The sequence below is a fragment of the Phyllobates terribilis genome, unplaced genomic scaffold (assembly GCF_046119375.1).
Source record: "Phyllobates terribilis strain yellow unplaced genomic scaffold, ASM4611937v1 Scaffold_3__8_contigs__length_932513732, whole genome shotgun sequence".
Classification (NCBI taxonomy): domain Eukaryota; kingdom Metazoa; phylum Chordata; class Amphibia; order Anura; family Dendrobatidae; genus Phyllobates; species Phyllobates terribilis.
This window is the reverse complement of record NW_027362763.1, coordinates 660948072-660969345: the sequence shown is the minus strand read 5'-3', so window position 1 is coordinate 660969345 and position 21274 is coordinate 660948072. Positions and strand designations below refer to the sequence as shown.

General features: G+C 46.6%; 1 protein-coding gene across 2 annotated transcripts in view; it reads left to right on the top strand.

Annotated features, from left to right (window-relative positions):
* The window catches only part of KIF6 (kinesin family member 6), a 642838-nt gene that overhangs the window by 259609 nt on the left and 361955 nt on the right, over window positions 1-21274 (top strand). For both annotated transcript variants that reach the window (XM_073671717.1, XM_073671718.1), the window contains exon 13: window positions 3556-3729. In XM_073671717.1, the coding sequence (XP_073527818.1) occupies window positions 3556-3729 (174 nt within the window). The remainder of the gene's footprint in view (window positions 1-3555; window positions 3730-21274) is intronic.

Genomic DNA, 21274 nt, shown 5'->3' with positions numbered 1-21274 from the left:
ACTCCATCCCTGCTAGGCTCCACTCCATCCCTGCTGGGCTCCACTCCATCTCTGCTAGGCTCCACTCCATCTCTGCTGGGCTCCACTCCATCCCTGCTGGGCTCCACTCCATCTCTGCTGGGCTCCACTCCATCTCTGCTTGGCTCCACTCCTACCCTGCTGGGCTCCACTCCATCCCTGCTGGGCTCCAGTCCATCCCTGCTGGGCTTCACTCCATCCCTGCTGGGCTTCACTCCATCCCTGCTGGGCTCCACTCCATCTCTGCTAGGCTCCACTCCATCTCTGCTGGGCTCCACTCCATCGCTGCTGGGCTCCACTCCATCCCTGCTGGGCTCCACTCCATCTCTGCTGGGCTCCACTCCATCTTTGCTGGGCTCCACTCCATCCCTGCTAGGCTCCACTCCATCTCTGCTGGTCTCCACTCCATCCCTGCTAGGCTCCACTCCATCTCTGCTAGGCTCCACTCCATCTCTGCTAGGCTCCACTCCATCCCTGCTGGGCTCCACTCCATTTCTGCTGGGCTCCACTCCATCCCTGCTGGGCTCCACTCCATCTCTGCTGGGCTCCACTCCATCTCTGCTGGGCTCCACTCCATCCCTGCTAGGCTCCACTCCATCTCTGCTAGGCTCCACTCCATCTCTGCTGGGCTCCACTCCATCCCTGCTGGGCTCCACTCCATCCCTGCTGGGCTCCAGTCCATCCCTGCTGGGCTCCACTCCATCCCTGCTGTGCTTCACTCCATCCCTGCTAGTCTCCACTCCATCCCTGCTGGGCTCCACTCCATCTCTGCTAGGCTCCACTCCATCTCTGATGGGCTTCACTCCATCCCTGCTGGGCTCCACTCCATCCCTGCTGGGCTCCACTCCATCTCTGCTGGGCTCCACTCCATCCCTGCTGGGCTCCACTCCATCACTGCTAGGCTCCACTCCATCCCTGCTGGGCTCCACTCCATCTCTGCTTGGCTCCACTCCTACCCTGCTGGGCTCCACTCCATCCCTGCTGGGCTCCAGTCCATCCCTGCTGGGCTCCACTCCATCCCTGCTGGGCTTCACTCCATCCCTGCTAGTCTCCACTCCATCCCTGCTGGGCTCCACTCCATCTCTGCTAGGCTCCACTCCATCCCTGCTGGGCTCCACTCCATCTCTGCTCGATTCCACTCCATCTCTGCTGGGCTCCACTCCATCCCTGCTAGGCTCCACTCCATCCCTGCTGGGCTCCACTCCATCTCTGCTAGGCTCCACTCCTACCCTGCTGGCCTCCACTCCATCTCTGCTGGGCTCCAGTCCATCCCTGCTGGGCTCCACTCCATCCCTGCTGGGCTTCACTCCATCCCTGCTTGTCTCCACTCCATCCCTGCTGGGCTCCACTCCATCTCTGCTAGGCTCCACTCCATCTCTGCTGGGCTCCACTCCATCCCTGCTGGGCTCCACTCCATCCCTGCTAGGCTCCACTCCATCTCTGCTGGGCTCCACTCCATCTCTGCTGGGCTCCACTCCATCTTTGCTGGGCTCCACTCCATCCCTGCTAGGCTCCACTCCATCTCTGCTGGGCTCCACTCCATCCCTGCTTGGCTCCACTCCATGTCTGCTAGGCTCCACTCCATCTCTGCTAGGCTCCACTCCATCCCTGCTGGGCTCCACTCCATCTCTGCTGGGCTCCACTCCATCCCTGCTGGGCTCCACTCCATCTCTGCTGGTCTCCACTCCATCCCTGCTAGGCTCCACTCCATCTCTGCTAGGCTCCACTCCATCTCTGCTAGGCTCCACTCCATCCCTGCTGGGCTCCACTCCATCTCTGCTTGGCTCCACTCCCTCTCTGCTAGGCTCCACTCCATCTCTGCTTGGCTCCACTCCATCCCTGCTGGGCTCCACTCCATCTCTGCTGGGCTCCACTCCATCCCTGCTGGGCTCCACTCCATCTCTGCTGGGCTCCACTCCATCCCTGCTGGGCTCCACTCCATCTCTGCTGGGCTCCACTCCATCCCTGCTAGGCTCCACTCCATCTCTGCTGGGCTCCACTCCATCTCTGCTAGGCTCCACTCCATCCCTGCTGGGCTCCACTCCATCTCTGCTGGGCTCCACTCCATCCCTGCTGGGCTCCACTCCATCTCTGCTGGGCTCCACTCCATCCCTGCTGGGCTCCACTCCATCCCTGCTGGGCTTCACTCCATCCCTGCTAGGCTCCACTTCATCCCTGCTGGGCTCCACTCCATCCCTGCCGGGCTTCACTCCATCCCTGCTGGGCTCCACTCCATCCCTGCTGGGCTCCACTCCATCCCTGCTAGGCTCCACTCCATCCCTGCTGGGCTCCACTCCATCTCTGCTAGGCTCCACTCCATCTCTGCTGGGCTCCACTCCATCCCTGCTGGGCTCCACTCCATCCCTGCTAGGCTCCACTCCATCTCTGCTAGGCTCCACTCCATCTCTGCTAGGCTCCACTCCATCCCTGCTAGGCTCCACTCCATCTCTGCTAGGCTCCACTCCATCCCTGCTAGGGTCCACTCCATCTCTGCTAGGCTCCACTCCATCTCTGCTGGGCACCACTCCATCTCTGCTGGGCTCCACTCCATCCCTGCTAGGCTCCACTCCATCTCTGCTGGGCTCCACTCCGTCCCTGCTTGGCTCCACTCCATCCTTGCTGGGCTCCACTCCATCCTTGCTAGGCTCCACTCCATCCCTGCTAGGCTCCATTCCATCTCTGCTGGGCTCCACTCCATCCCTGCTAGGCTCCACTCCATCTCTGCTGGGCTCCACTCCATCTCTGCTAGGCTCCACTCCATCCCTGCTGGGCTCCACTCCATCCCTGCTAGGCTCCACTCCATCTGTGCTAGGCTCCACTCCATCTCTGCTAGGCTCCACTCCATCCCTGCTGGGCTCCACTCCATCTCTGCTGGGCTCCAGTCCATCCCTGCTGGGCTCCACTCCATCCCTGCTGGGCTCCACTCCATCTCTGTTGGGCTCCACTCCTTCCGTCCTGTGTGTGCCAAGTCCTCGATACCCACGTGCCATCCTGCATTATCGGTCCTCAATCTTAGAGGATCCACCTGACCCGATGAGCCTCACAACTTCTTTCTCTACACATGAACCCAGACTGGGCAGTGCGGTACGTACTCTTCTTGTATGCGGATAGCAGTTTTACGCTGTGTCCATGTCAGGATGGATATGTAAGGTTTATTCAAGTGTCGCCCCCTGACATAAGTCACCAGCTGAGTGCGGGGAGTTATCGTCCGCTCCGGCACCTCTGGACCTGCTTGTTCATGTAATAGTCGGTATTGGTGGCGTACCTCTTACCATTGGCAACGTCTGTCTCCCAACGTCTCCCGTGGGTTCATCTCCACGACATATATAGTAGCAGCGTCTTGTATATACACACATGTGGTAGAGCAGGGGGACATAGGAAAGAACAGTCCGGCAATAGTACAGCCATATAAAATATCAGCGGGGGCTGTGGGGCCACAGATATATCGCCTGCACCTGCAGTAAGGTAGCGATGTCCGTGCGTGGATCTGCCCCATTACTGCACCGTCTGCTCCCCCCTCCTATTATTGATCTCCAGATATTCTGGTCAGCATGCTAAAGAAGGAGAAGATGAGGAATCCGGACGCTGCATCTGTAATGTCCAACACAGCCTCACACGTAGAAGAAAGCTCCACAAAGAGGGGTCTGCAGTCAACAGGAGCCCCCGCACCACCTCCAGATGCCCGAAAAAGCGCCCTCCTCAGGAAGACAGGTGCATGACTTATATCAAGATGTAAATTGGTTCTTGCATATTGTTTAAAAGCTATCTATAACGTTCGAACCTACAGTGGGTACGGAAAGTATTCAGACCCCTTTACATTTTTCACTCTTTGTTTCATTGCAGCCATTTGGTAAATTTTAAAAAGTTCATTTTTTTTCTCATTAAAGTCCACTCTGCACCCCATCTTGACTGAAAAAAACAAAATTGTAGAAATTTTTGCAAATTTATTAAAAAAGAAAAACTGAAATATCACATGGTCATAAGTATTCAGACCCTTTGCTCAGTATTGAGTAGAAGCCCCCTTTTGAGCTAGTACAGCCATGAGTCTTCTTGGGAATGATGGAACAAGTTTTTCACACCTGGATTTGGGGATCCTCTGCCATTCTTCCTTGCAGATCCTCTCTAGTTCCGTCAGGTTGGATGGTGAACGTTGGTGGACAGCCATTTTCAGGTCTCTCCAGAGATGCTCAATTGGGTTTAGGTCAGGGCTCTGGCTGGGCCAGTCAAGAATGGTCACAGAGTTGTTCTGAAACCACTCCTGTGTTATTTTAGCTGTGTGCTTAGGGTCATTGTCTTGTTGGAAGGTGAACCTTCGGCCAAGTCTGAGGTCCAGAGCACTCTGGAAGAGGTTTTCATCCAGGATATCTCTGTACTTGGCCATATTCATGTTTCCTTCAGTTGCAACCAGTCGTCCTGTCCCTGCAGCTGGAAAACACCCCCATATCATGATGCAGCCACCACCATGTTTCACTGTTGGGATTGTATTAGGCAGGTGATGAGCAGTGCCTGGTTTTCTCCACACATACCACTTAGAATTATCACCAAAATGTTCTATCTTCTATCTCATCAGACCAGAGAATCTTATTTCTCATAGTCTGGGAGTCCTTCATGTGTTTCTGAGCAAACTCTATGCGGGCTTTCATATGTCTGGCACTGAGGAGAGGCTTCCGTCTGGCCACTCTGCCATAAAGGCCTGACTGGTGGAGGGTTGCAGTGATAGTTGACTTTGTGGAACTTTCTCCCATCTCCCTACTGCATCTCTGGAGCTCAGCCACATTGATCTTGGGGTTCTTCTTTATCTCTCTCATCAAGGCTCTTCTCCCATGATTGCTCAGTTTTGCTGGACGGCCAGGTCTAAGAAGACTTCTGGTGGTCCCAAACTTCTTCCATTTAAGGATTATGGAGGCCACTGTGCTCTTAGGAACCTTGAGTAATGCAGAAATTCTTTTGTAACCTTGGCCAGATCTGTGCCTTGCCACAATTCTGTCTCTGAGCTCCTTGGGCAGTTCCTTTGAGCTCATGATTCTCATTTGGTCTGACATGTACTGTGAGCTGTGAGGTCTTATATAGACAGGTGTGTGCCTTTCCAAATCAAGTCCTATCAGTTTAATTAAACATAGCTGGACTCCAATGAAGGAGTAGAACCATCTCAAGGAGGATCACAAGGAAATGGACAGCATGTGACTTAAATATGAGTGTCTGAGCAAAGGGTCTGAAGACTTATGACCATGTGATATTTCTGTTTTTCTTTAATAAATTTGCAAAAATTTCTACATTTGTTTTTTTTCAGTCCAGATGGGGTGCAGAGTGTACATTAATGAGAAAAAAAAAATGAACTTTTTAGAATTTACCAAATGGCTGCAATGAAACAAAGAGTGAAAAATGTAAAGGGGTCTGAATACTTTCCGTACCCACTGTATGGAGGTAGTATTATAGCAGCATAAGACAGGACAGGTCACTGACGACCAAGTGCACAGGTCACATAGGCAGCAAGAGAAGGGGAACATCCAGAAGTATTATAAGGCCTCGCTCACATTCACGTATAAAAAATGGCTCTAATGTTGATTCTGAAAAGTTGGTCGAGTGTCTTGCGAGTACAATGTGATTTTTCTCACCTAGCATCCGTATGACATCTGTATGCAATGGTTTTTTAACATCATCTTTTACATATTGTAATAATCTGTAACTTAAAGCTAGTTTAGAAACAAATAAAGAAATCTTATATATATAGACCGATGATAGAAAGTTATTAGAAGAATAGATAGATAAATGTCCTGCAGATATAACATTTCACAAGTCCCCTACATATAATAAACTTGCACAATTTAGTGCTTGTCATGTGGCACTAAGAAAAGGTGCTTAGCCTGGTTTAACCTAATAAATCAATAATTAATTTTAAAAAATGCCGTGGGTCCCCCGGTCCTCCTTTTTTGTGATAACCGTCTAAGGGGCTGGTGTTATTATTCTGGGAAGGGGCCAGTATCCATGGAGCTTTCCAGCCTATTAACAACAGCTCACAGCTGTCAGATTTAGTGCCTTTCATGTGGCACTAAGAAAAGGTGCTTAGCCTGGTTTAACCTAATAAATCAATAATTAATTTAAAAAAATGCCGTGGGTCCCCTGGTCCTCCTTTTTTGTGATAGCCATCTAAGGGGCTGGTGTTATTATTCTGGGAAGGGGCCAGTATCCATGGAGCTTCCCAGCCTATTAACAACAGCTCACAGCTGTCAGATGCGCCAATTGTGGCACTTCGCCTCGGCTCTTCCTGATTGCCCTGGTGCGTTGGCAATTGGGGTAATGCTAGTTGGGGTTGATGTCAGCTGTGAATTGTCAAAAATCAAATCTACCATCAATCCCTGGGGCTAGTAATTGAGAGGTGTCTATCAGACACCACCATTACTAACCTGGTAATAAAAAATAAAATACTTGCTGATATATTGACCATTATTGCTAGTTTCACTCTTTATTTCATGTACAGTAATTGTAATCGTACATCTGGCTCAGTCTGTGGGGGGTGTATGAATGGTTAGAGATGTGTTGTGTGGTGACGGCCTCGATGACACAGGAGGGATCTTTTTCTTAGTCTTGTACTGGGTTTTTTCTTGCATCGCTGACACTTCCTGGATGGTTTGTGTTTTTGCTCCTCGTCTGCAGTTTTTACCTTCTCTTTTGTGTTTTTGCTCCTTGTCTGCAGTTTTTACCTTCTCTTTTGTGTATTTGCTCCTTGTCTGCAGTTTTTGCCTTCTCTTTTGTGTATTTGCTCCTCGTCTGCAGTTTTTACCTTCTCTTTTGTGTTTTTGCTCCTTGTCTGCAGTTTTTACCTTCTCTTTTCTGTTTTTGCTCCTCGTCTGCAGTTTTTACCTTCTCTTCTGTGTTTTTCCTCCTCGTCTGCAGTTTTTGCCTTCTCTTCTGTGTTTTTCCTCCTCCTCTGCAGTTTTTACCTTCTCTTCTGTGTTTTTGCTCCTCGTCTGCAGTTTTTACCTTCTCTTCTGTGTTTTTCCTCCTCGTCTGCAGTTTTTACCTTCTCTTCTGTGTTTTTGCTTCTTGTCTGCAGTTTTTACCTTCTCTTTTGTGTATTTGCTCCTTGTCTGCAGTTTTTACTTTCTCTTTTGTGTTTTTGCTCCATGTCTGCAGTTTTTACCTTCTCTTTTGTGTATTTGCTCCTCGTCTGCAGTTTTTGCCTTCTCTTTTGTGTATTTGCTCCTCGTCTGCAGTTTTTACCTTCTCTTGTGTGTTTTTGCTCCTCGTCTGCAGTTTTTACCTTCTCTTCTGTGTTTTTCCTCCTCGACTGCAGTTTTTACCTTCTCTTTTGTGTTTTTGCTCCATGTCTGCAGTTTTTACCTTCTCTTCTGTGTTTTTCCTCCTCGTCTGCAGTTTTTACCTTCTGTTTTGTGTTTTTGCTCCTTGTCTGCAGTTTTTGCCTACTCTTTTGTGTTTTTGCTCCTTGTCTGCAGTTTTTACCTTCTCTTCTATGTTTTTGCTCCTCGTCTGCAGTTTTTACCTTCTGTTTTGTGTTTTTGCTCCTCGTCTGCAGTTTTTACCTTCTGTTTTGTGTTTTTGCTCCTCCTCTGCAGTTTTTGCCTTCTCTTTTGTGTTTTTGCCCCATGTCTGCAGTTTTTACCTTCTCTTCTGTGTTTTTCCTCCTCGTCTGCAGTTTTTACCTTCTCTTCTGTGTTTTTGCTCCTTGTCTGCAGTTTTTACCTTCTCTTTTGTGTTTTTGCTCCTCGTCGGCAGTTTTTACCTGTTGTGTATTTGCTCCTCGTCTGCAGTTTTTACCTTCTCTTTTGTGTTTTTGCTCCTTGTCTGCAGTTTCTACCTTCTCTTTTGTGTTTTTGCTCCTTGTCTGCTGTTTTTACCTTCTCTTTTGTGTTTTTCCTCCTTGTCTGCAGTTTTTGCCTTCTCTTTTGTGTTTTTGCTCCTTGTCTGAAGTTTTTGCCTTTTCTTTTGTGTTTTTGCTCCTCGTCTGCAGTTTTTGCCTTCTCTTTTGTGTTTTTGCTCCATGTCTGCAGTTTTTACCTTCTCTTCTGTGTTTTTCCTCCTCGTCTGCAGTTTTTACCTTCTGTTTTGTGTTTTTGCTCCTTGTCTGCAGTTTTTGCCTACTCTTTTGTGTTTTTGCTCCTTGTCTGCAGTTTTTACCTTCTCTTCTATGTTTTTGCTCCTCGTCTGCAGTTTTTACCTTCTGTTTTGTGTTTTTGCTCCTCGTCTGCAGTTTTTACCTTCTGTTTTGTGTTTTTGCTCCTCCTCTGCAGTTTTTGCCTTCTCTTTTGTGTTTTTGCCCCATGTCTGCAGTTTTTACCTTCTCTTCTGTGTTTTTCCTCCTCGTCTGCAGTTTTTACCTTCTCTTCTGTGTTTTTGCTCCTTGTCTGCAGTTTTTACCTTCTCTTTTGTGTTTTTGCTCCTCGTCGGCAGTTTTTACCTGTTGTGTATTTGCTCCTCGTCTGCAGTTTTTACCTTCTCTTTTGTGTTTTTGCTCCTTGTCTGCAGTTTCTACCTTCTCTTTTGTGTTTTTGCTCCTTGTCTGCTGTTTTTACCTTCTCTTTTGTGTTTTTCCTCCTTGTCTGCAGTTTTTGCCTTCTCTTTTGTGTTTTTGCTCCTTGTCTGAAGTTTTTGCCTTTTCTTTTGTGTTTTTGCTCCTCGTCTGCAGTTTTTGCCTTCTCTTTTGTGTTTTTGCTCCTTGTCTGCAGTTTTTACCTTCTTTTTTGTGTTTTTGCTCCATGTCTGCAGTTTCTACCTTCTCTTTTGTGTATTTGCTCCTTGTCTGCAGTTTTTACCTTCTCTTTTGTGTATTTGCTCCTCGTCTGCAGTTTTTGCCTTCTCTTTTGTGTATTTGCTCCTTGTCTGCAGTTTTTACCTTTTGTGTATTTGCTCCTTGTCTGCAGTTTTTACCTTCTCTTTTGTGTATTTGCTCCTTCTCTGCAGTTTTTACCTTCTCTTTTGTGTATTTGCTCCTCGTCTGCAGTTTTTGCCTTCTCTTTTGTGTATTTGCTCCTCGTCTGCAGTTTTTACCTGTTGTGTATTTGCTCCTTGTCTGCAGTTTTTACCTTCTCTTTTGTGTTTTTCCTCCTTGTCTGCAGTTTTTGCCTTCTCTTTTGTGTATTTGCTCCTTGTCTGCAGTTTTTACCTTATCTTTTGTGTATTTGCTCCTCGTCTGCAGTTTTTACCTTATCTTTTGTGTTTTTGCTCCTCGTCTGCAGTTTTTACCTTCTCTTCTGTGTTTTTCCTCCTCGTCTGCAGTTTTTACCTTCTCTTCTGTGTTTTTCCTCCTCGTCTGCAGTTTTTGCCTTCTCTTTTGTGTTTTTGCTCCTCGTCTGCAGTTTTTACCTTATCTTTTGTGTATTTGCTCCTCGTCTGCAGTTTTTACCTTCTCTTCTGTGTTTTTCCTCCTCGTCTGCAGTTTTTGCCTTCTCTTCTGTGTTTTTCCTCCTCCTCTGCAGTTTTTACCTTCTCTTCTGTGTTTTTGCTCCTCGTCTGCAGTTTTTACCTTCTCTTCTGTGTTTTTCCTCCTCGTCTGCAGTTTTTACCTTCTCTTCTGTGTTTTTGCTTCTTGTCTGCAGTTTTTACCTTCTCTTTTGTGTATTTGCTCCTTGTCTGCAGTTTTTACTTTCTCTTTTGTGTTTTTGCTCCATGTCTGCAGTTTTTACCTTCTCTTTTGTGTATTTGCTCCTCGTCTGCAGTTTTTGCCTTCTCTTTTGTGTATTTGCTCCTCGTCTGCAGTTTTTACCTTCTCTTCTGTGTTTTTGCTCCTCGTCTGCAGTTTTTACCTTCTCTTCTGTGTTTTTCCTCCTCGACTGCAGTTTTTACCTTCTCTTTTGTGTTTTTGCTCCATGTCTGCAGTTTTTACCTTCTCTTCTGTGTTTTTCCTCCTCGTCTGCAGTTTTTACCTTCTGTTTTGTGTTTTTGCTCCTTGTCTGCAGTTTTTGCCTACTCTTTTGTGTTTTTGCTCCTTGTCTGCAGTTTTTACCTTCTCTTCTATGTTTTTGCTCCTCGTCTGCAGTTTTTACCTTCTGTTTTGTGTTTTTGCTCCTCGTCTGCAGTTTTTACCTTCTGTTTTGTGTTTTTGCTCCTCCTCTGCAGTTTTTGCCTTCTCTTTTGTGTTTTTGCCCCATGTCTGCAGTTTTTACCTTCTCTTCTGTGTTTTTCCTCCTCGTCTGCAGTTTTTACCTTCTCTTCTGTGTTTTTGCTCCTTGTCTGCAGTTTTTACCTTCTCTTTTGTGTTTTTGCTCCTCGTCGGCAGTTTTTACCTGTTGTGTATTTGCTCCTCGTCTGCAGTTTTTACCTTCTCTTTTGTGTTTTTGCTCCTTGTCTGCAGTTTCTACCTTCTCTTTTGTGTTTTTGCTCCTTGTCTGCTGTTTTTACCTTCTCTTTTGTGTTTTTTCTCCTTGTCTGCAGTTTTTGCCTTCTCTTTTGTGTTTTTGCTCCTTGTCTGAAGTTTTTGCCTTCTCTTTTGTGTTTTTGCTCCTCGTCTGCAGTTTTTGCCTTCTCTTTTGTGTTTTTGCTCCTTGTCTGCAGTTTTTACCTTCTTTTTTGTGTTTTTGCTCCATGTCTGCAGTTTTTACCTTCTCTTTTGTCTTTTTGCTCCTCGTCTGCAGTTTTTACCTTCTCTTCTGTGTTTTTCCTCCTCGACTGCAGTTTTTACCTTCTCTTTTGTGTTTTTGCTCCATGTCTGCAGTTTTTACCTTCTCTTCTGTGTTTTTCCTCCTCGTCTGCAGTTTTTACCTTCTGTTTTGTGTTTTTGCTCCTTGTCTGCAGTTTTTGCCTACTCTTTTGTGTTTTTGCTCCTTGTCTGCAGTTTTTACCTTCTCTTCTATGTTTTTGCTCCTCGTCTGCAGTTTTTACCTTCTGTTTTGTGTTTTTGCTCCTCGTCTGCAGTTTTTACCTTCTGTTTTGTGTTTTTGCTCCTTGTCTGCAGTTTTTGCCTTCTCTTTTGTGTTTTTGCCCCATGTCTGCAGTTTTTACCTTCTCTTCTGTGTTTTTCCTCCTCGTCTGCAGTTTTTACCTTCTCTTCTGTGTTTTTGCTCCTTGTCTGCAGTTTTTACCTTCTCTTTTGTGTTTTTGCTCCTCGTCGGCAGTTTTTACCTGTTGTGTATTTGCTCCTCGTCTGCAGTTTTTACCTTCTCTTTTGTGTTTTTGCTCCTTGTCTGCAGTTTCTACCTTCTCTTTTGTGTTTTTGCTCCTTGTCTGCTGTTTTTACCTTCTCTTTTGTGTTTTTTCTCCTTGTCTGCAGTTTTTGCCTTCTCTTTTGTGTTTTTGCTCCTTGTCTGAAGTTTTTGCCTTCTCTTTTGTGTTTTTGCTCCTCGTCTGCAGTTTTTGCCTTCTCTTTTGTGTTTTTGCTCCTTGTCTGCAGTTTTTACCTTCTTTTTTGTGTTTTTGCTCCATGTCTGCAGTTTTTACCTTCTCTTTTGTCTTTTTGCTCCTCGTCTGCAGTTTTTACCTTCTCTTTTGTGTTTTTGCTCCTCGTCTGCAGTTTTTACCTTCTACTTTGTGTTTTTGCTCCTTGTCTGCAGTTTCTACCTTATCTTTTGTGTTTTTGCTCCTCGTCTGCAGTTTTTACCTTCTCTTCTGTGTTTTTGCTCCTTGTCTGCAGTTTTTACCTTCTCTTCTGTGTTTTTGCTCCTTGTCTGCAGTTTTTACCTTCTCTTCTGTGTTTTTGCTCCTCGTCTGCAGTTTTTACCTTCTCTTCTGTGTTTTTGCTCCTTGTCTGCAGTTTTTACCTTCTGTTTTGTGTTTTTGCTCCTTGTCTGCAGTTTTTACCTTCTCTTCTGTGTTTTTGCTCCTTGTCTGCAGTTTTTACCTTCTCTTCTGTGTTTTTGCTCCTCGTCTGCAGTTTTTACCTTCTCTTTTGTGTATTTGCTCCTTGTCTGCAGTTTCTACCATCTCTTTTGTGTATTTGCTCCTTGTCTGCAGTTTTTGCCTTCTCTTTTGTGTTTTTGCTCCATGTCTGCAGTTTTTACCTTCTCTTTTGTCTTTTTGCTCCTCATCTGCAGTTTTTACCTTCTCTTTTGTGTATTTGCTCCTCGTCTGCAGTTTTTACCTTCTCTTTTGTGTTTTTGCTCCATGTCTGCAATTTTTACCTTCTCTTTTGTGTTTTTGCTCCTTGTCTGCAGTTTCTACCTTATCTTTTGTGTTTTTGCGCCTCGTCTGCAGTTTTTACCTTCTCTTCTGTGTTTTTCCTCCTCGTCTGCAGTTTTTACCTTCTCTTTTGTGTTTTTGCTCCATGTCTGCAGTTTTTACCTTCTCTTCTGTGTTTTTCCTCCTCGTCTGCAGTTTTTACCTTCTCTTTTGTGTATTTGCTCCTCGTCTGCAGTTTTTACCTTCTCTTTTGTGTATTTGCTCCTCGTCTGCAGTTTTTACCTTGTCTTTTGTGTTTTTGCTCCTCGTCTGCAGTTTTTACCTTCTCTTCTGTGTTTTTCCTCCTCGTCTGCAGTTTTTACCTTCTCTTCTGTGTTTTTGCTCCTCGTCTGCAGTTTTTACCTTCTCTTCTGTGTTTTTCCTCCTCGTCTGCAGTTTCTGCCTTCTCTTTTGTGTTTTTGCTCCATTTCTGCAGTTTCTACCTTCTCTTTTGTGTATTTGCTCCTTGTCTGCAGTTTTTACCTTCTCTTTTGTGTATTTGCTCCTCGTCTGCAGTTTTTGCCTTCTCTTTTGTGTATTTGCTCCTTGTCTGCAGTTTTTACCTTTTGTGTATTTGCTCCTTGTCTGCAGTTTTTACCTTCTCTTTTGTGTATTTGCTCCTTGTCTGCAGTTTTTACCTTCTCTTTTGTGTATTTGCTCCTCGTCTGCAGTTTTTGCCTTCTCTTTTGTGTATTTGCTCCTCGTCTGCAGTTTTTACCTTATGTGTATTTGCTCCTTGTCTGCAGTTTTTACCTTCTCTTTTGTGTTTTTCCTCCTTGTCTGCAGTTTTTGCCTTCTCTTTTGTGTATTTGCTCCTTGTCTGCAGTTTTTACCTTATCTTTTGTGTATTTGCTCCTCGTCTGCAGTTTTTACCTTATCTTTTGTGTTTTTGCTCCTCGTCTGCAGTTTTTACCTTCTCTTCTGTGTTTTTCCTCCTCGTCTGCAGTTTTTACCTTCTCTTCTGTGTTTTTCCTCCTCGTCTGCAGTTTTTGCCTTCTCTTTTGTGTTTTTGCTCCTTGTCTGCAGTTTTTACCTTATCTTTTGTGTATTTGCTCCTCGTCTGCAGTTTTTACCTTCTCTTCTGTGTTTTTCCTCCTCGTCTGCAGTTTTTGCCTTCTCTTCTGTGTTTTTCCTCCTCCTCTGCAGTTTTTACCTTCTCTTCTGTGTTTTTGCTCCTCGTCTGCAGTTTTTACCTTCTCTTCTGTGTTTTTCCTCCTCGTCTGCAGTTTTTACCTTCTCTTTTGTGTTTTTGCTTCTTGTCTGCAGTTTTTACCTTCTCTTTTGTGTATTTGCTCCTTGTCTGCAGTTTTTACCTTCTCTTTTGTGTTTTTGCTCCATGTCTGCAGTTTTTACCTTCTCTTTTGTGTATTTGCTCCTCGTCTGCAGTTTTTGCCTTCTCTTTTGTGTATTTGCTCCTCGTCTGCAGTTTTTACCTTCTCTTCTGTGTTTTTGCTCCTCGTCTGCAGTTTTTACCTTCTCTTCTGTGTTTTTCCTCCTCGACTGCAGTTTTTACCTTCTCTTTTGTGTTTTTGCTCCATGTCTGCAGTTTTTACCTTCTCTTCTGTGTTTTTCCTCCTCGTCTGCAGTTTTTACCTTCTGTTTTGTGTTTTTGCTCCTTGTCTGCAGTTTTTGCCTTCTCTTTTGTGTTTTTGCTCCTTGTCTGCAGTTTTTACCTTCTCTTCTGTGTTTTTGCTCCTCGTCTGCAGTTTTTACCTTCTGTTTTGTGTTTTTGCTCCTCGTCTGCAGTTTTTACCTTCTGTTTTGTGTTTTTGCTCCTCCTCTGCAGTTTTTGCCTTCTCTTTTGTGTTTTTGCCCCATGTCTGCAGTTTTTATCTTCTCTTCTGTGTTTTTCCTCCTCGTCTGCAGTTTTTACCTTCTCTTCTGTGTTTTTGCTCCTTGTCTGCAGTTTTTACCTTCTCTTTTGTGTTTTTGCTCCTCGTCGGCAGTTTTTACCTGTTGTGTATTTGCTCCTCGTCTGCAGTTTTTACCTTCTCTTTTGTGTTTTTGCTCCTTGTCTGCAGTTTCTACCTTCTCTTTTGTGTTTTTGCTCCTTGTCTGCTGTTTTTACCTTCTCTTTTGTGTTTTTCCTCCTTGTCTGCAGTTTTTGCCTTCTCTTTTGTGTTTTTGCTCCTTGTCTGAAGTTTTTGCCTTCTCTTTTGTGTTTTTGCTCCTCGTCTGCAGTTTTTGCCTTCTCTTTTGTGTTTTTGCTCCTTGTCTGCAGTTTTTACCTTCTTTTTTGTGTTTTTGCTCCATGTCTGCAGTTTTTACCTTCTCTTTTGTCTTTTTGCTCCTCGTCTGCAGTTTTTACCTTCTCTTTTGTGTTTTTGCTCCTTGTCTGCAGTTTCTACCTTATCTTTTGTGTTTTTGCTCCTCGTCTGCAGTTTTTACCTTCTCTTCTGTGTTTTTGCTCCTTGTCTGCAGTTTTTACCTTCTCTTTTGTGTTTTTGCTCCTTGTCTGCAGTTTTTACCTTCTCTTCTGTGTTTTTGCTCCTCGTCTGCAGTTTTTACCTTCTCTTCTGTGTTTTTGCTCCTTGTCTGCAGTTTTTACCTTCTGTTTTGTGTTTTTGCTCCTTGTCTGCAGTTTTTACCTTCTCTTCTGTGTTTTTGCTCCTTGTCTGCAGTTTTTACCTTCTCTTCTGTGTTTTTGCTCCTTGTCTGCAGTTTTTACCTTCTGTTTTGTGTTTTTGCTCCTTGTCTGCAGTTTTTACCTTCTCTTTTCTGGTTTTGCTCCTTGTCTGCAGTTTTTACCTTCTCTTTTCTGGTTTTGCTCCTTGTCTGCAGTTTTTACCTTCTCTTTTCTGGTTTTGCTCCTTGTCTGCAGTTTTTACCTTCTCTTTTCTGTTTTTGCTCCTTGTCTGCAGTTTTTACCTTCTCTTTTGTGTTTTTGCTCCTCGTCTGCAGTTTCTACCTTCTCTTTTAAGGTTTTGCTCCTCGTCTGCAGTTTTTACCTTCTCTTTTCTGTTTTTGCTCCTTGTCTGCAGTTTTTACCTTCTCTTTTAAGGTTTTGCTCCTTGTCTGCAGTTTTTACCTTTTGTGTCTTTGCTCCTCGTCTGCAGTTTTTACCTTCTCTTCTGTGTTTTTGCTCCTTGTTCTTGACACCTGATGTTCATCTGGAATTTTAGATTTATATCTTTTGTTGCCCTTTATCTCTATGTTGGAATTAATCTAGTAGCCAGCAGAATGCAGCTCTTGATGTAACTGGAGGATAGAAGTCGTGCCGATATAGTCAGCACAAATCAGATGTGATTTCTTCATTTTTTTTTCTTAATTTATCTACTTTGCTCCTTTTTCTGGAGAACCTCCATGGCTTTGCTCATCCTGATCTGTCTGATTCATGAACAGTACCCCTCATAGTGTCTGGCCACAGATGGAGTCGCAGAGGAGGAGATTCTTGGGAGTAAAATTAATCTAATCACACCCTAAACCCGCCCGCTCCACTACCTTTGAGTTTTGCTTCTCGTCTGATAATGCGGAGGTCTGCAGCACGTGTGGTGATGCTAGCGGTGCGTGCACTGACCTTAGCCGTGTACAGCGGTGCGTGCACTGACCTCAGCCGTGTACAGCGGTGCGTGCACTGACCTCAGCCGTGTACAGCTGTGCGTGCACTGACCTCAGCCGTGTATAGCGGTGCGTGCACTGACCTCAGCCGTGTACAGCGGTGCGTGCACTGACCTCAGCCGCGTACAGCGGTGCGTGCACTGACCTCAGCCGTGTACAGCGGTGCGTGCTCTGACCTCAGCCGTGTACAGCGGTGTGTGCTCTGACCTCAGCCTTGCACAGCGGTGTGTGCACTGACCTCAGCCGTGTACAGCGGTGCGTGCACTGACCTCAGCTGTGTACAGCGGTGCGTGCACTGACCTCAGCCGTGTACAGCGGTGCGTGCACTGACCTCAGCCGTGTACTGCGGTGCGTGCACTGACCTCAGCCGTGTACAGCGGTGCGTGCACTGACCTCAGCCGTGTACAGCGGTGCGTGCACTGACCTCAGCCTTGCACAGCGGTGCGTGCACTGACCTCAGCCGTGTACAGCGGTGCGTGCACTGACCTCAGCCGTGTACAGGGGAGACTGGAGTGGAGTTTGCACAAATTTTTGGGACTTCTTTCTTAGATTTCAGAAAATTCAACCACAAAAGATAGCTTGAAAAGAGCGCAAATCAATTTATAAGTTTATCGCAGGTTATAAGGTCACTCATTGAGAGGGATTCACACCAAGAAAACTGGCGGAAATACCGGGATGAATCGGACCCAGCTCGCTCCGTGTCGGACTGGTTCATTACATTGTGCCTTGTCCTGAGGGATGTCGTGCGTAGAGGGTTTTGTACATGGCCGCTTTACTTTGCCCCCCAGCAGCGTCTCCACCTCTACCAAGACTAAAGTAATGTATACAGGTCCATGCCGTGATTAAAGGACCTTTTCTTTCCCTTTAAGAGCTCGGGGTGTTACAGTATATCACAAGGAAACTTTTTTTTCTGCTATTTTCTGACAATGTCATAGAATCATAGAATCATAGAATGGTAGAGTTGGAAGGGACCTCCTGGGTCATCTGGTCCAACCCCCTGCTCAAAGCAGGATTCACTAGATCATCTCAGACAGATGTCTGTCCAGCCTCTGTTTGAAGACGTCCATTGAAGGGGAACTCACTACCTCTCGTGGCAGCCTGTTCCACTCATTAATCACCCTAACTCATTAATCACCCCACTCATTAATCACCCTAATGTCTCCTCTCCACGTTCCTCCTCTGCACCTGTTTATCGCACCTGACTTCGGCGCGGTCTCGTCATCCTTCCTCCTCTTCTGTAATGTGAAGTGAAGCTGAATTCACGGCTGTCCGGGGAGTTGACGTAGTGCTTCAGGCCAGCAACCCCCCACGCCCCGGCCCCCTGGACCTCTCTCCATCGTCTGGTTTTATTTTATTCTAATAATGAAAAGATCTGCTTGTTCCACGGAAAAAAACAAACATCAAAACGACCATATTGTTCTCCTTAACATTGCAGCAGCGGACAGAGCCCTGCTCGCAATCCTCAGCTGGAAGCATTGAGCGGTGCTTAAATCCTCTGTGACTGCGTGCGTCCTCTCACCGTCCTCAATCAGCTGCTCTGTGATGGCAGGGTAATGGTAAATGACGCAGCGCTGTCTCCCGTGATCCGCCATCATTGTCTGATCCTGGTCACACAAAGGCTTTTCTGATTTATCTTCTGACTATGAGGATTTTTGTGTCTATGGGGGAAGGAAGAGATGGATCCCTGTGTTGGACTGTTAGACTGCATGTCATGAGTGTTTCCGGTATGCGGTGGGTCTTGTTGGCTGTTCTTGGTATCCGGCAGGCATTGTGGGGTATTCCCAGTATGTGATGGGTCTTGTTGGCTGTTCCTGGTATCCAGCAGGTATTGTGGGGTATTCCCAGTATGTGATGGGTCTTGTTGGCTGTTCCTGGTATCCGGCAGGTATTGTGGGGTATTCCCAGAATGTGATGGGTCTTGTTGGCTGTTCTTGGTATCCGGCAGGTATTGTGGGGTATTCCCAGTATGTGATGGGTCTTGTTGGCTGTTCTTGGTATCCGACAGGTATTGTGGGGTATTCCCAGTATGCGGTGGATCTTGTTGGCTGTTCTTGGTATCCGGCAGGCATTGTGGGGTATTCCCAGTATGTGATGGGTCTTGTTGGCTGTTCCTGGTATCCAGCAGGTATTGTGGGGTATTCCCAGTATGTGATGGGTCTTGTTGGCTGTTCCTGGTATCCGGCAGGTATTGTGGGGTATTCCCAGTATGCGGTGGATCTTGTTGGCTGTTCCTGGTATCCGGCAGGTATTGTGGGGTATTCCCAGTATGTGATGGGTCTTGTTGGCTGTTCTTGGTATCCGGCAGGTATTGTGGGGTATTCCCAGTTTGTGATGGGTCTTATTGGCTGTTCTTGGTATCCGACAGGTATTGTGGGGTATTCCCAGTATGCGGTGGATCTTGTTGGCTGTTCTTGGCATCCGGCAGGCATTGTGGGGTATTCCCAGTATGTGATGGGTCTTGTTGGCTGTTCCTGGTATCCGGCAGGTATTGTGGGGTATTCCCAGTATGTGATGGGTCTTGTTGGCTGTTCCTGGTATCCGGCAGGTATTGTGGGGTATTCCCAGTATGCGGTGGATCTTGTTGGCTGTTCCTGGTATCCGGCAGGTATTGTGGGGTATTCCCAGTATGTGATGGGTCTTGTTGGCTGTTCTTGGTATCCGGCAGCTATTGTGGGGTATTCCCAGTATGTGATGGGTCTTGTTGGCTGTTCCTGGTATCCGGCAGGTATTGTGGGGTATTCCCAGTATGCGGTGGATCTTGTTGGCTGTTCCTGGTATCCGGCAGGTATTGTGGGGTATTCCCAGTATGTGATGGGTCTTGTTGGCTGTTCTTGGTATCCGGGAGGTATTGTGGGGTATTCCCAGTATGTGATGGGTCTTGTTGGCTGTTCTTGGTATCCGACAGGTATTGTGGGGTATTCCCAGTATGCGGTGGATCTTGTTGGCTGTTCTTGGTATCCGGCAGGCATTGTGGGGTATTCCCAGTATGTGATGGGTCTTGTTGGCTGTTCCTGGTATCCGGCAGGTATTGTGGGGTATTCCCAGTATGTGATGGGTCTTGTTGGCTGTTCCTGGTATCCGGCAGGTATTGTGGGGTATTCCCAGTATGCGGTGGATCTTGTTGGCTGTTCCTGGTATCCGGCAGGTATTGTGGGGTATTCCCAGTATGTGATGGGTCTTGTTGGCTGTTCTTGGTATCCGGCAGGTATTGTGGGGTATTCCCAGTATGTGATGGGTCTTGTTGGCTGTTCCTGGTATCCGGCAGGTATTGTGGGGTATTCCCAGTATGTGATGGGTCTTGTTGGCTGTTCCTGGTATCCGGCAGGTATTGTGGGGTATTCCCAGTATGTGATGGGTCTTGTTGGCTGTTCTTGGTATCCGGCAGGTATTGTGGGGTATTCCCAGTATGTGATGGGTCTTGTTGGCTGTTCTTGGTATCCGACAGGTATTGTGGGGTATTCCCTGTATGCGGTGGATCTTGTTGGCTGTTCTTGGTATCCGGCAGGTATTGTGGGGTATTCCCAGTTTGTGATGGGTCTTGTTGGCTGTTCTTGGTATCCGACAGGTATTGTGGGGTATTCCCAGTATGTGATGGGTCTTGTTGGCTGTTCCTGGTATCCGGCAGGTATTGTGGGGTATTCCCAGTATGTGATGGGTCTTGTAGGCTGTTCTTGGTATCCGGCAGGTATTGTGGGATATTCCCAGTATGCGGTGGATCTTGTTGGCTGTTCTTGGTATCCGGCAGGTATTGTGGGGTATTCCCAGTATGTGATGGGTCTTGTTGGCTGTTCTTGGTATCCGACAGGTATTGTGGGGTATTCCCAGTATGCGGTGGATCTTGTTGGCTGTTCTTGGTATCCGGCAGGTATTGTGGGGTATTCCCAGTATGTGATGGGTCTTGTTGGCTGTTCTTGGTATCCGACAGGTATTGTGGGGTATTCCCAGTATGTGATGGGTCTTGTTGGCTGTTCCTGGTATCCGGCAGGTATTGTGGGGTATTCCCAGTATGTGATGGGTCTTGTTGGCTGTTCTTGGTATCCGGCAGGTACTGTGGGGTATTCCCAGTATGTGATGGGTCTTGTTGGCTGTTCTTGGTATCCGACAGGTATTATGGGGTATTCCCAGTATGTGATGGGCCTTGTTGGCTGTTCCTGGTATCCGGCAGGTATTGTGGGGTATTCCCAGTATGTGATGGGTCTTGTTGGCTGTTCTTGGTATCCGGCAGGTATTGTGGGGTATTCCCAGTATGTGATGGGTCTTGTTGGCTGTTCTTGGTATCCGACAGGTATTGTGGGGTATTCCCAGTATGCGGTGGATCTTGTTGGCTGTTCTTGGTATCCGGCAGGTTTTGTGGGGTATTCCTAGTATGCGGTGGGTATTGTCGGCTGTTCTTGGTATACAGCAGGTCTTGTGGGGTGCTTCCTGTATATGATGGGTCTTGTCGGTTGTTCCCGGTATACGGCGGGTCTTGTCGGCTGTTCCTGGTATATGGCAGGTTTTCTGGGGTGTTCCTAGTATACGGCAGGTCTTATGGGGTGTTCCAGGTACACAGCATGTCTTATCGGCTGTTCCTGTTATACGGCAGGTCTTGTTATCTGTTCCCTGTATATGGTGGGTCTTATCTGTTCCTGGTATATGTCAGGTCTTTTGGGGTGTTCCTAGTATGTGTCATGTCTTGTCGGGTGTTCCCGGTATATAGTGGGTGTTGTGGGATGTTCCTGGTATACAACAGGTCTTGTTGGCTGTTTCCGGTATACAGCAGGTCTTCTGGAGTGTTGACGGTATACGGCAGCTCTTGTTATCTGTTCCCGGTATTCTGCAGGTCTTGTTATCTGTTCCCGGTATACGGCAGCTCTTGTTATCTGTTCCCGGTATACGACAGGTCTTGTTATCTGTTCCCGGTATACGGCAGCTCTTGTTATCTGTTCCCGGTATACGGCAGCTCTTGTTATCTGTTCCCGGTATACGGCAGCTCTTGTTATATGTTCCCGGTATACGGCAGCTCTTGTTATCTGTTCCCGGTATACGGTGGTTCTTGTGTAGAGTTCCTGGTATGCAGCAGGTCTTTTGGGGTGTTCCTAGAATGTGTCATGTCTTGTCGGGTGTTCCCGGTATATAGTGGTTCTTGAGGGGTGTCCAGTATACAGAGATTAGTAAGTGTGGTCACCTGGAGTATCATTGACAGGTTTTCTTCAAGGCTTATTTATGTGTGTGGAGAGTTAATAGAAAAACTGTCCTTGTCTGCTGCTTCCTGTACATCATGTAGATGGCCGGGTGCGTGTGAGTAAAACGCGGATTTCTAGGACTTTTCCTGGACGCATCCTCTGAAGGTGCATTTACACCCGCCGATAATCGTCAGATTCTTACAGTAACAGCCCATCATGTACGATAATTGTGTGATTTAGAAGATTGTCATGGAACTGGGGATTGTTTTCTTCTTCAATGATTAGAAAAAAGGAGGAGTGGAAATTCAAGTCCTAGATAGTTTTTGGTGTGTGTGACCACAGAGCGCGGTCCCTGATGTGTGTGACCACAGAGCGCGGTCCCCGATGTGTGTGACCACAGAGCGCGGTCTCCGATGTGTGTGACC